Source organism: Anolis carolinensis, chromosome 2, assembly GCF_035594765.1.
Source record: "Anolis carolinensis isolate JA03-04 chromosome 2, rAnoCar3.1.pri, whole genome shotgun sequence".
In the NCBI taxonomy this organism is placed as follows: domain Eukaryota; kingdom Metazoa; phylum Chordata; class Lepidosauria; order Squamata; family Dactyloidae; genus Anolis; species Anolis carolinensis.
This window is the reverse complement of record NC_085842.1, coordinates 58836696-58849174: the sequence shown is the minus strand read 5'-3', so window position 1 is coordinate 58849174 and position 12479 is coordinate 58836696. Positions and strand designations below refer to the sequence as shown.

At 38.4% G+C, this 12479-nt stretch overlaps 1 protein-coding gene across 1 annotated transcript in view; it reads left to right on the top strand.

Annotated features, from left to right (window-relative positions):
• plxnd1 (plexin D1) overlaps positions 1–12479 on the top strand; it is a 223506-nt gene that overhangs the window by 52375 nt on the left and 158652 nt on the right. The window contains exon 2 of the mRNA XM_062969773.1: positions 9207–9383. Coding sequence (XP_062825843.1) covers positions 9207–9383 — 177 coding nt within the window. The remainder of the gene's footprint in view (positions 1–9206; positions 9384–12479) is intronic.

The window sequence follows — 12479 nt, the reverse complement described above, 5'->3', positions numbered from 1 at the left end:
ACACCAGTTTAACCACCATGGCTCAGTGATATGGAATTGTGGAGCTGTTGTTTGATGCGGTCTTTAGCTTTCTCTGCCAAAGAGTGCTGGTGTCAGACCAAACTACAAATCCCAGGATTCCATAGCATTGAGCCATGGCAGTTAAAGTGGTGTCAAAATTCATTCATTCTACAGTGTACATGTGCCCTAGATTAATCTAGATAAGCCATTTCATTCAGAAACCTCTGAAATTGGGAGGTCACCACATAGTTAATACATTGCCCCAAAATGATATGTTGGGCCATTTTATGGCATTCAATTGTTTGTGTTTTAAATTAAGGCCCCACCCACAGCTGCCTCTTTTAGGCAAGTTGGAACATTGTCTTCTTAGTCTCCATTTGTCTTGTTTAACAAGCCAGGATAGGCAAGGATGTAGAACACATGTGGTTGCTCTCATGTCTCTAAAGAATCCCTTCCATGAGATCATTTCTCTTGCACCTACCATCTTGTTCCTTATCTTTAAGTCACTTGGAGAAGCAGGCCCGTAGCCAGGATTTTGTTTCGGGAGGGGCTGGGATTTTGGTTCACGGGGGGGGGGGGGCTGAATCTGAGCAGGAGAGGGTCTACCCTAGCAAACCTTTTGTATGGTTATCCCAATACCCCCTGCATATGGGATATATTGAGCATGGTGATCAGATCATGATATGAATAAACATAACAGTTTAAATAATAAATGTAAGGCCTTCTCGTGGACCACCCCGAGAATTTCGGAGGGGGGGGCTGAAGCCCCTCAACCCCCCCCCCCCCCCCGGCTACATGCCTATGGAGAAGCAAATCTGTCTTGATTGTAGGCCCTGTTTTCTCAACTCCAATCTCTTTGACCTCGACAATCACTCATCTCCATGTATAAATATGTGAGAGGAAGTCATAGAAAAGAAGGAGTAAGCTTGTTTTCTGCTGCCCTGGAGACTAGCACACAGAACAATGGCTTCAAACTATAGGAAAGAAGATTCCACCTGAATATTAGGAATAACTTCTTCACTGTTAGAGCTGTTCAGCAGTGGAACTCTCTGTTATGGGGTGTAGTGAAAGCTCCTTCTTTGGAGGCTTTTAAGCAGAGGCTGATGGCCATCTGTTGGGGTACTTTGAATGCAGTTTTCCTGCTTCTTTGCAGGGGGTTGGACTGGATGGCCCATGAGATCCCTTCTAGCTCTATGATTCTATGGTTCTATGATCCCACATTTCCCTCAGCCTGCACTTGTGGCAGGTTCTCATCGAAATGGAGATTGCCTTCACCGTTCTCTTGAGAACTGCCAGGAGATTCCAAAACCTCTCTCTCTGGGCTGCTTCCAGTCTCCTCTGAGCCCTCTGAATCTCTCCCAGCATCCCCTTCCTCCTAATCTGAGCACTCTGAATCTGACCAGACCACAACAGTATCGACTACAGCATCCAAGTCAGTCCAGATCTAAGTGTTTTGATCTGCAAATTGTTGTGCAAATTCTTTGCAGCAGATAGTTGAGTAATTTTAGCACATGAGGATCAGCGTGTAAAAGATCTCTAGCCACTAGAAACAACTGTCCTGGACAGCTCCTCGGAAATGCAGTGGTCACAGGAAAAACTGTCTGCTATCTGTACTGGCACTGAGTAGGCATTTGACTCCCCCGTCAACATCCCTCTAGCCTCCATCTCATTTGCTGCCTCATTGCCAGCTATCTGGAAAATGAAGGAGCTGGTTTGACTCCATTGGTGGTTGAGTACACCACTATGGTGATATGGCAAAAACAGACATAGTTGATGGTAAACTACATGCAGGGTACAGGATTTCTTTGCCTTAGGTTTGTTTGTTGTCCCCTCCCCCTCTTGCTTGATAGATGTGAAAGGCTAACATTCATGCATTTAGGGGAAAAAACAGCACTGTATTAATAGACACAATGGTTGTGGTAACGTAAAGATTGTCCTCTGTATCTGATGCCAGTTGGTACAAGCTTGGTGGATTTTTTAAAATAAAAAGTTGTGTATCCATTATTCTATATTCTGCAATTAGAAGTGGGCCCTCTTCCTCTGTTGTTTTTATGTTAAGGGATGAAAGTTGCCCTCTATTATGTTAAGAAGAAATCTGGATCTTCTAGCTAAGGAAACAATTATCTTCATCGGTGATTGCCAAATTCAAAACTGTTAAGTAAAGAAAGCAGCTGGTTGTGATTTTCCCAAGAGCTTTTCATATACTCATTTTTCTGAAAATACAATGTCCATTTGTTTCCAATTTATACTGTGCTGTCTGTATGTCTTTTGCCTAGGTAACCCTTTTGTTATAGAGATATCTTGTTTCTGAGTTATATAGTCTCTTGGGCTATACTTGTTGCAAAGGTAAAAGTTGTGCATTAATTTAACACTGTGCTTCCTAAACTGAATTGGGTAGGCACTAAGGTGGGCTGTGGGATGATTATTGTTTCCTGAGTTGCTTGATTTAGAGATTGAGAACTACTGGCCTGCAGCTAAGGATGATATTCTGCTTAAAAGATTCACTTATTCTTTTCTTCTTTGGTACATGCTTTTGTGGGCCTTTGTTTTAGCACTGCATCCACTGCTTGTTCTGGCAAATCATACATAGCATACCTATGACCTACCTTTATAGAAAATATAGTAAAGACAAGAATCAGTATATCCATTGCTTTATACACACACAGAGAGAGAGACACACACACACACATATGCTCTCAGCACATTTGCATATAGCACTTTGCCAGGAATCTTGGCTGAATAAAAAAAGGTAAAGGTTTCCCCTTGACGATGTTGTCTGTAGACACTTCCAAGCACATATGGCAGGCATGATTGCATGGAACGCTGTTCCCTTTTCTGCTGGAGAGGTACCTATTGATCTTACTCAACATGTGCATGTTTTCAAACTGCTAGGTTGGTAGAAGCTGGAGCTAGCAGCAGGAGCTCACCCCTGCTCCTCAGATTCAAACTGCCGACCTTTTGGCCAACAAGTTCAGCAGCTTAGTGGTTTAACCCACTGCACACCAGGTTTGATAAATAACTGAGATTTCTTAGCTTCTTCTTGATTAAACACACCAGAAATCTATATAATGTCCAAATTTGAGATTATTTTAGCCAAACAAGCCATGATTTGTAAACAAAGAACAAAATCTTGTCTAAATCTGATTTTTCATCTGGGTTTGTTTGGGCAGACTAAATCATAATCTTGGATTTGGATGCAAAAGATAATTTTCCCTTCCTCTTATCTGCTTTCAGGAAGGGATATGTGAAGAAATAATTGGTTTTTGTATATATTAATATACTTTATTAAGTGTTTAAACCAATTAAGTCCTATGGCAGCCAATGATCAGCTAAATCAGGTATCTGGTTTGACAACTGTGAATCCATTGCTAAAATGAGATAATGAAATCCCAGTACAGAAATCAGGAAGAAAGAAAAATAAGATATTGATTAGAATACTTATAGTATAAATACAGGACGAGTGCCCCTTATCCAAAATGTCTGGGGTCAGAAGTGTTTTGGATTTCATTTTTTCAATTTCAGTATTTGTATATTGATATTGATGTGATTTCTTGGAGCCAAGTTGAAACATGCAATTCATTTATGTTTCATATGTACCTCATACACATAGCCCCAAGATAATTTTATACACTATATTTTTAAATAATTTTGTGTGTGGAACAAAGTTGTTTGCAATGAAATCAGAAAGAAAATGTGTCACTGTCTCAGCCACCCATGGGCACTATTTTAGATTTTGGGGTATTTTGGATTTCCAGATAAGGAATACTTGACCTGTATTTAAAGAAAGGATTGTTAGCAAAAATTAAAGGGCCCCGTGCAAACTAAAAAGAAAATTTTGTTGCCCGGTTACGGAAGAAATATAAACATTGATTCAAACATCGGGCCAGTTTGGCTTAAAAAAATAGAATTAAATACTTCAGAACTGCAAAATATGTTTTACAGAAATCCTAGTGTTCCCAACACATTATCTTTTCTGCTTGGTTTCTTCCAAACTGTGCCTTATACTTGAGCCTTTGTTAGCCTCTTTTGGCATTGGTTCTAGTAGAAAAGGTTTTCAAATCAGTCTTCTCCATCCCACTGTAGCAATATAACTTACAGAGTCAGTTAGCTCCTGGCCTAATGCCTAGTGGGATAGGGAAGAATGGCTAAACATCATGTTTGTTTCTTTGGGTAAAGTATATATTTGAGTTCATTGTAAAAAAAAAAAAAAACCCTGAGTGCCAATAAAAAAAGGATTTAGATATCCTTAATTTTGCGCTGGCTATGATTTAGCATCAAAGCAGATTGTTAATGTTGCATTTGAACATGAAGCATATTATAGGTCAACTGTATTATATTTGCTGATGTCATCAAAGGCAACTGAAAACCTATGGGGAAGGCTAAAGCTGTTTATCCAGCAAAGCCTATTGTTTTATTGCCTCCTAAAAACTTTCTACCTATCTGTTCTAGCTATAATTCTGTATTTGTGTTTGGGGCCTTGCTTTACTTTACCCGCTTGCAAACATTACCCAAGCAGAAGTTAGCTATATATAGCAATGTTAACTACTGGATTTAAGACTTTAGTCTTACACAGCAAAGTCTAGGCTGTGGGTGAACCCTATTGAACAAGTGAGAGTCGTTTGGAGAAAATTGGGCTGCAAAAGCTCTTACCTTAGTTTTGTCAATGACTCCTGTAGGAACAGGCAAAAAATGATCTTGTACTAAGGGGCAGGGGATTAATTGAAAACTAGAATGCCATCATTAAATATATGTCCCAGGCCCCTGGTGTGAACACATCTATAACTCAGCTATCTGTTTCTTCATTATACTGTACATAATTCACCCTTGTCCAGAATTTCTAATTTATGAAATACTGATCACATTTCTCTCAATAGAATATAGATACATTTTTCAAGATTCTTCTTTTATGTCTACATTACATTTCAGGGTTTCAAATGCTGTTAGAACAATTCTGTAAAGTATTAGAACAGATAGATACTAGATAGATAGATAGATCACAATGATCAAGTCTGTTTTTGCTCATATTTTGTGTATTCTTTTTACTTTTTTACATCTATGCATCAACCTGCAATTTTAATTTAATTTAATTTTTATTTTGTTGACTATTGTTTTGTGCTTTGTATTCAGCCCTCTTTTTGCTTAGGACTGAAAGATTGTCCATTGGAACCTTTCAACCACAAACAAAAGTAGAAATTATTTTGGGGCAATACATTAGTGCCTTTGGATGGTCATGGGCTATATTATCCTCTTTGTTTAGAAGAAAGTCATTACCTCCAGTTCTGTAAGAACTATCTTGCTCTCTGTTGCCAGACAAATTAGAGGAATTATACATGTATAGGTTGGGATTGCCCCTTCCCCCCTTTAAGAACAGATTTGTCTGTGTTTCCAGTGCTACTAAGTTGCGCCATTATAGGCACTGAAACTTCCCTTTAAGCTAATAGTCACATGCTTTCTAAAGTTTGTTTCCTGGAAAGTCACATTTCTGCTGGCTGTTACATTCACCAAGGGCCCTTTCACATTACACAATTACAGCACTATAATTCCATTTTAATTGCTAAGGCTGCATCCTATGGAATTTGGGGGTTTATACGTATTTGGGAGAGGCACTATAGCACTATGGCTGATAAAACTAAATGTACTTCTTCAAACTGCAAATCCCATAATTTTATGGGATGTTGCTATGGTAGATAAAAGTGAAATGTAGTACTATAATTGTACAGCAGGAAAGCCCCCCAGTGAACTGTATATGGTTCAGTACAATCCATCCTTTTAATATGAACAAAGCAGTTTTTATATCATGTTTTTCCTTTCTTACTGAAGTGATGTCTGTATTCCACCTTAACTCTGAAAGTCTTCAATTATGCTCCAGTGTCCTTAGAGATCTGCATAATTTGGACATTTTCCACAACTGGAACCAAGGATTTTGGGCAGAGCAGAAGGGTTTTCCTATGCCAAGAGGTCCTAACAAGGAGCATGTTATGCATATTGGAACTCATGACTTTATTCTCCTTATCTGTCTGTCTGTGCTACCTGATGGCAAAGCTTCTAATATGAGAAAATGTATTCTATCAGGTCCTCATCTACATCCTTCCCCCAAGGTATTTGACTGGCCAGCATTTGCCGTGATGCTATGTCTGTCCTCAATTCTTTGGCTCTGTTAAGTGAGTTTGCTGCTTCGAGCACAGACTCTAAGCAGCAAACTCACTTACTAGAGAAGGTTTCATTAGCTGTAGAATTTGGTTATAGATATCTAAGGGACCATTACATGCCTGCATAGGCCTCAGGAATTAAAAGGAAGACCCTTCTCTTTGTCCCACTATTCTCAGAAGCACAGTTGAGCGGGGCATGAAAGAAGGCTTCCTTGAGCTTTGTCTTTTATTATTGAAGTAGCCTTTAGGTAATTGACTGCCTGGTGAAGCAGGGCTCCATACCAGCTGGGTGTTGTACTTTTCCTAATGATGTGTTTTAAAATGTAATTGTAAAGTGTATTTGTAATTTAATTATGCTGTAATAGTCACTCTTGTTTAGAGCTTTAGTAGTATTCTTTAATCTAATATTATTGTGATCTGCTCTATGTCCCAGTTTCAAGAGAAAGGCAAAATAGAAATACAGTAAGTGAGAAAGAAGAAAGACAGGTTGTTAGAGTCAAGAATGGAAGGGGACTTGGAAGGGGCCTCATTGGCCATCTAGACCAACCCCTTACTCAATGTGTCCTTCAGGTATTGTTCAGCCTCTTTTTGAAGGCACCCACAGAAGAAGACCCTGACCAAACACCTCTGTAGCTGACTGATTTAACTCATTGCTAAACAACTTAACAATCAAGAAGTTTCTTCTCATGTTCAATCCAGATCTACTTTCCTCTAACTTCAAACCATTAGTCCTGGTCCTGCCCTCCAGGACAGCAAAGAACAGACCTGCCCTCTCCACTCTGTGACAGCTTTTATGATACACAAAGAGTACAATAATGTCACCTAGTGGGTGCAGTTCTATAGAGTAAATGAGAAGAAATCAGTTAAGTACAAAGAAATACTGCTTTCCTTTAAGTACAGTTCTTCGAGTAGCAATTTCTGCAATCACACAACATACTTTCCTATTCTGTTTCAAGTGCTGTCGTGCTTCTATTGTCACCTTCCTAACATTTTTTCTTAACAACCGCTGCTTCAATCAGAAGTTGACCTAAGCAGAAAGGCTGAAGCTCTGCCTCTGATCTTGCAGTTGGAGTGTGGTGTTCCTGCCAATGATCAGGCCCATAGGACTTTCCCAAATGAAACTCGGCATAGTTATGAAATCCATATATGGGATTCCATAGAAGACCTGCAGTCGTGACTTTTTAAAGTCAGCAACCTTTTAAAAGAAGATGCTGTGATTGACCTTTTATTGTTTATTGAATAAATAGCCATGGAGGGAGCGGGTAGTCAATATACGTAGCTATGGAAAGGAGTAAACTGCACTTCTACTTGAAAGACAAGATTTGCTTGCCTAGTTTTATTATTTGAAAGGAGACCTTCCTTCAGTATGGCCAGATAGCTGAAAAACCAGACTTGTTTTTCCTTTAGTGAACATAGTTGTAATGGACAGCAGAGGTGAAGGGCCTGGCCAATATGTAGGTTAACCTATCACAAAATGTTAGGAAGGAGGACTGCAGAAAGGAAAAAGTAAGAAGTGAGAGTTTAATGCTTAGTTGGGTTTGTGGTTTGAAACGAAAACTGGAAGTGAAAAAGGGGTAACAAATTGACATAAAGTGTAACACAAAGAGAAAATATGTAACTTACTTGATGTTTACAGTTACAAAACCCCACTATGTAACAAAATTTGAAAAAAATATCTGTTCCTAGTTTGAAAATGTTATTTCCTGTTTAATTGTATGTTACTTATTTTGAAAGTACTTATCCAACATAAACATGCCGGCAGAATGTTGGATAAACAAAAATGTTGGATAATAAGGAGGGATTAAGGAAAAGCCTATTAAACATCAAATTACATTATGATTTTACAAATTAAGCACCAAAACATCATGTTTTACAACAAATGAACAGAAAAAGCAGTCCAATACACGATAACGTTACGTGATAATTACTGTATTTACGAATTTAGCACAAAAACTTTGCAGTGTATTGAAAAATTGAGTACAGAAACATTGACTACTAAAAGGCAAACTGTGTTGGGTAATACAGAATGTTGGATAAGCAAAGGTTGGATAAGCGAGACTCTACTGTAGTTGTTATACTCCAGTAACTTTGTTTTTGTTGCTGCCACAAATTATGTTGAATTAGTTGCGATTCAATAAGATATTCATTGAAAAACTAGCAAAATGTGTTGCAGAATATTCCACAAAAACTAAGTTTTTGCAGTTTAATCAACTTTCCCCCTGTTTTTATGATTGAACCAATTAGGAAATGGCATGTATTGCCCAGGGACAAAAATTGGGTTGCATAGTGAAAAACAGTGTCCTTTGCGGGTTTCAACTTCCTCCTAAATTATTCCAGCCTGCGTCTCTTCCACAAAAACCAAGAGCCCTGAAACATACACACTTGTCTATGTTTAAGGCCACCTTAGGCTTCTATATTGCAGGGATTTTTTGTCCCTGACTCCCCCAGCCCCAGGCCACACTGTTGCCCATGTACATCAGGAACAATGTTGTATCACTTCTAGGCACAATTTTGCACCATTCTATGGTGATTTGGCAAGGTTTTCTTTTTAGTGGGGAGGGGGAAAATCTGGAATGAGTAAGTGACATTTTGCAGTGGTTTGGTGATAGTTTCCCCTTTGGGTGTATAGGTGGTAGTAGTTGGGGTCTGTATCATAACTATAATGAGTTAACTACTTTTTCATTACTTTTCGTGAAGTAATTGTACCAATGGGGAAAATTAAGGGGCTCCTATCTCTCTCATTGTTAAAGCTATTGGCATGAAAATTGCTATGATTATAGAACACATTTACCACTGTTCGCCTATCAAGTTTCAGAATGTTTCACTCATCCACAGATTTTTGGGGAATTTTTGAAGTTTTTACAAAAAATATATATTTTTAAAAACTACAAGAGCTATTTTCTTCAATTTTCTGTACAATGAAACAAGATAGTGGGATCATTCCCCCCAACATTCAGAAATATTCAAACATCTACACATCTACTGATTTTTGGGAATCAGTGGATCAGTGGGATTCTTGACAGTCATGTATTCACTAAAGTGTTCTTCTCTTTTCAGTTGCAACCAGAACAGTTGGATTGTGGCGCAGCCCATCTCCAGCATCCCCTGTCGATCCTGCAACCTATCAAAGCCAGGCCAATGTTCACTTCACCGGGATTGACTTCAGTGGCAGTTTCCAGTGTCAACAATTACACAGTTGTGTTTCTGGGAACAGCCAATGGAAGACTGCTAAAGGTAAACATTACAGGATACCAAAGAGTTAATGAAACATCTTAAACATCACAAACAATAATAGAATATGGCATCTTTCCACTATGTACCCTTTGGCAACAGGCCCTTGACAATAGACAGCTACGCTGAGACAATTTGAAAGCTGTTGAACTGCCACCTCTTCTTAATGTAGCTTTCATACATAGTAAACAGGGTCAAGCTGGTTTGATACTTAACATGGGTGGCTGCCAGGTAGCTCTTGAATTCAGAAAAGAGGAAGAAAATGGTATCTGTGATTCATGTCCAGTCTAATGTTATGAGACAGAGAACCACTAAGCTTCTGGCACTGTCCATATATTCTGCATTTAATTTAGTTGTGATCCCACAATTTACCCTTATTTATTTTATTTTATTTATTTCCAACATTTATATCCCACCCTTCTCACCCGAAGGGACTCAGCCTTCCCCAGCCATGTGTATATACAGGTATATAACTCAGGTATACCTGTGTATATACATGTATAAGTCAGATAATTCAATAAAGGAGGCAGAAATAACTGAAAGAATAAGGATAAGTTGCTACACCACAAAAAGGAAGAACAATTTAATGTTTTAGCAGACCTTTTCTCCCAAAGTAGCAAATATACACCTGAAATGAAATAATCAGCTCAGGTAAATCTTGCATAAGTAAACCAAAATGATGTTGAACCATTTGGAGATTATTTGAGAGCTTTTGTCAAAATATATTCTATTCAGCAATGCAATCTTTCAACAACCTCTACTTTTCTTGTGATTTCTTACTCATTTGTTTACTTTTTATCTCACCTTTCTCTCAAAATGGGAACTCAAGGCAGATCTCCATTCTTAAGGCCAAATTTACCAAGCTCTACTTCTTTAACATACTGGATGTGGGGCAGCTGGTGACTCAGGCTTATATGTTCCTCATTTTCTCTCTATTTTGCTGGTCACACATGTTTAGTTTAGGGATTCAGGAGGTTGCCTGTTATAGATATGCACACACAGATTCTGCTAGACCAAAATCCTTTTTTTTCAAGCTCAAGATTTTATTCCATTGTTTTCAGAAAACACACTGCAACAACTGAACACAGAAAGTCTGTGTTTCTGCAGCCTTCCTGTACTCTCCTCCCAGTGCTGATGCTACTTTAATAACCCTTTCAACTAGATCCATGACAAGGAACAAAGAGGTCTGTGTGGGAATAAAAGATTTAGCAAAATAGAGAATGTTAACGCAGGATGCTTCTACTGAAATTTGGGGAAATCATACACCTAATGAAATAAGCTATAGTTCAAAGAAGTTCATGGTATAATAAAGTGATACAAGTTTCTTTGAATTATTTCCACAGTATATTTTCAAAGTAGCTATACAACATCCCAAGTGCTTGCAGTTGTTACAGATCCCATTCACTTCTCATAAACAGTAAAATGTTTATTTATGCACTCTGGGTAAATAACATTTTGCACAGTTGTGTTTTCTAAACTCCAAAGTCCCCAAGCAATTTCTTGGATGTACAGTGATATTTGATTATTTGGCCATTTCTTTTGAAAGTTTTAGATCAACCAAATTTCTCTCCCACCAACTTACTGAGTGTGCTATCCTTACAAAATATCAGATAAGCACAGCAACATTGTGTTGTAGGATAGGCATAAGATTTAATTCAGGCAGTTCAGTAAGAGTGTGTCTGTATAAGTCATGATCATTAAGTCTTGGATAAATGCCAGATTCTTTGGAATGTGAACAAAGATAATAAACACTGCCATGATCTAGCTAAGCAAAGAAGACGAAAATCACCAGCCTTATTTTGTGGGATGTGAGTATGAGGTGACCTATAATAACCTAGGCACATGATCTCTAGATAACCCTCCTTGGTAAGGTTAGGTGATAGACAGTCACAAGTCCAATGTATGGAAGGCAGAGTAAGAGGTGTGTTTGAAAGGGAGGAGCAAAGATTGTGAATGGTCTATGTTGAAAGGTCAAATGACAGTGGGAATAAAGAGAGAATCAAAAGAATTTGAGAAGAAGCTCTTATTAGAAATTAACTCTCGAATGCTTGTGTTTCACAGAAGCCGATTAGAGCTGTGTAATTCCTCAAACCTGAATGAAGTACAGTGTTCTCTCACTTATCGCGGAGGTTACGTTCCAGGACCACTCGCAATAAGTGAAAATCCGCAAAGCAGGGATACTATATTTATTTATTATACATTATTTTAGTAATTATACACTATTTTAAGTCTTTATCAACCAATCGTGTGTTGATAAATCGCCTCCTTCTCCTCCTGTTGCCACTTGGGCTCCTTTTCTCTCCCTTTGGCTTCTCCTTCCTCCCTTCCTTAGGCTGTAAATTGTAAATTTTTAAGATTTATAATATTCTTTGAGTTTATTAAAAAACCGCGAAACAGCGAATCCATGAAAAGTGAACCGCAAAGTAGTGAGGGAACACTGTATAGGCTAAATTTAAGGATGATTATAATGGCTACATTAAGTGGTATAATAGATAATTGTTACCTAGCCTGTTAAGAACTGAATAGAGCGATTAGGTTCTGTGAAATATCCTGCTGGAAGAGTAACATTTTGATGGCCATATGCTGATGTAAGGAAATGTATGATGCCTTACATTGACGTAATGGAGTGCAATAAATTTTAGGCACCCAGATATGCCTGTGTTTCTTCCGAAAGGAATTGTTATGCCTATATAACTATAAACACATATAATAAATAGCCTAATCAGTCAGAAAAGTCTGCTCAATTCCCATTTAAATATCCCCAGGTTCCAAGACTTAGGAGTTCTTAAGTGGGATATTGATGTTAACCCAGTCTGTCTGGTTTAACCACTATCTTGAGTTGGGCACTTAGGGGCCAGGAGCTGATAAATATGACTCCAGACAGAATCCAGAATTAGCTGACAGGGAACAAGGTCTAAGAGATAGAAGAGGGAAACCATGCCTGTTCCAGGTGGCATCCCTAATGGGACGTGGAGCAGCCAAAGACACCCTGAAGAGGGAGTGGGTAGATCTGCAGTTAAACTCTAGCTTCTTACATGTTTGCTTATGATCAGTTGAGAAATGCCAGAATGAATATGCAAAAATCTACGTATCTTAATG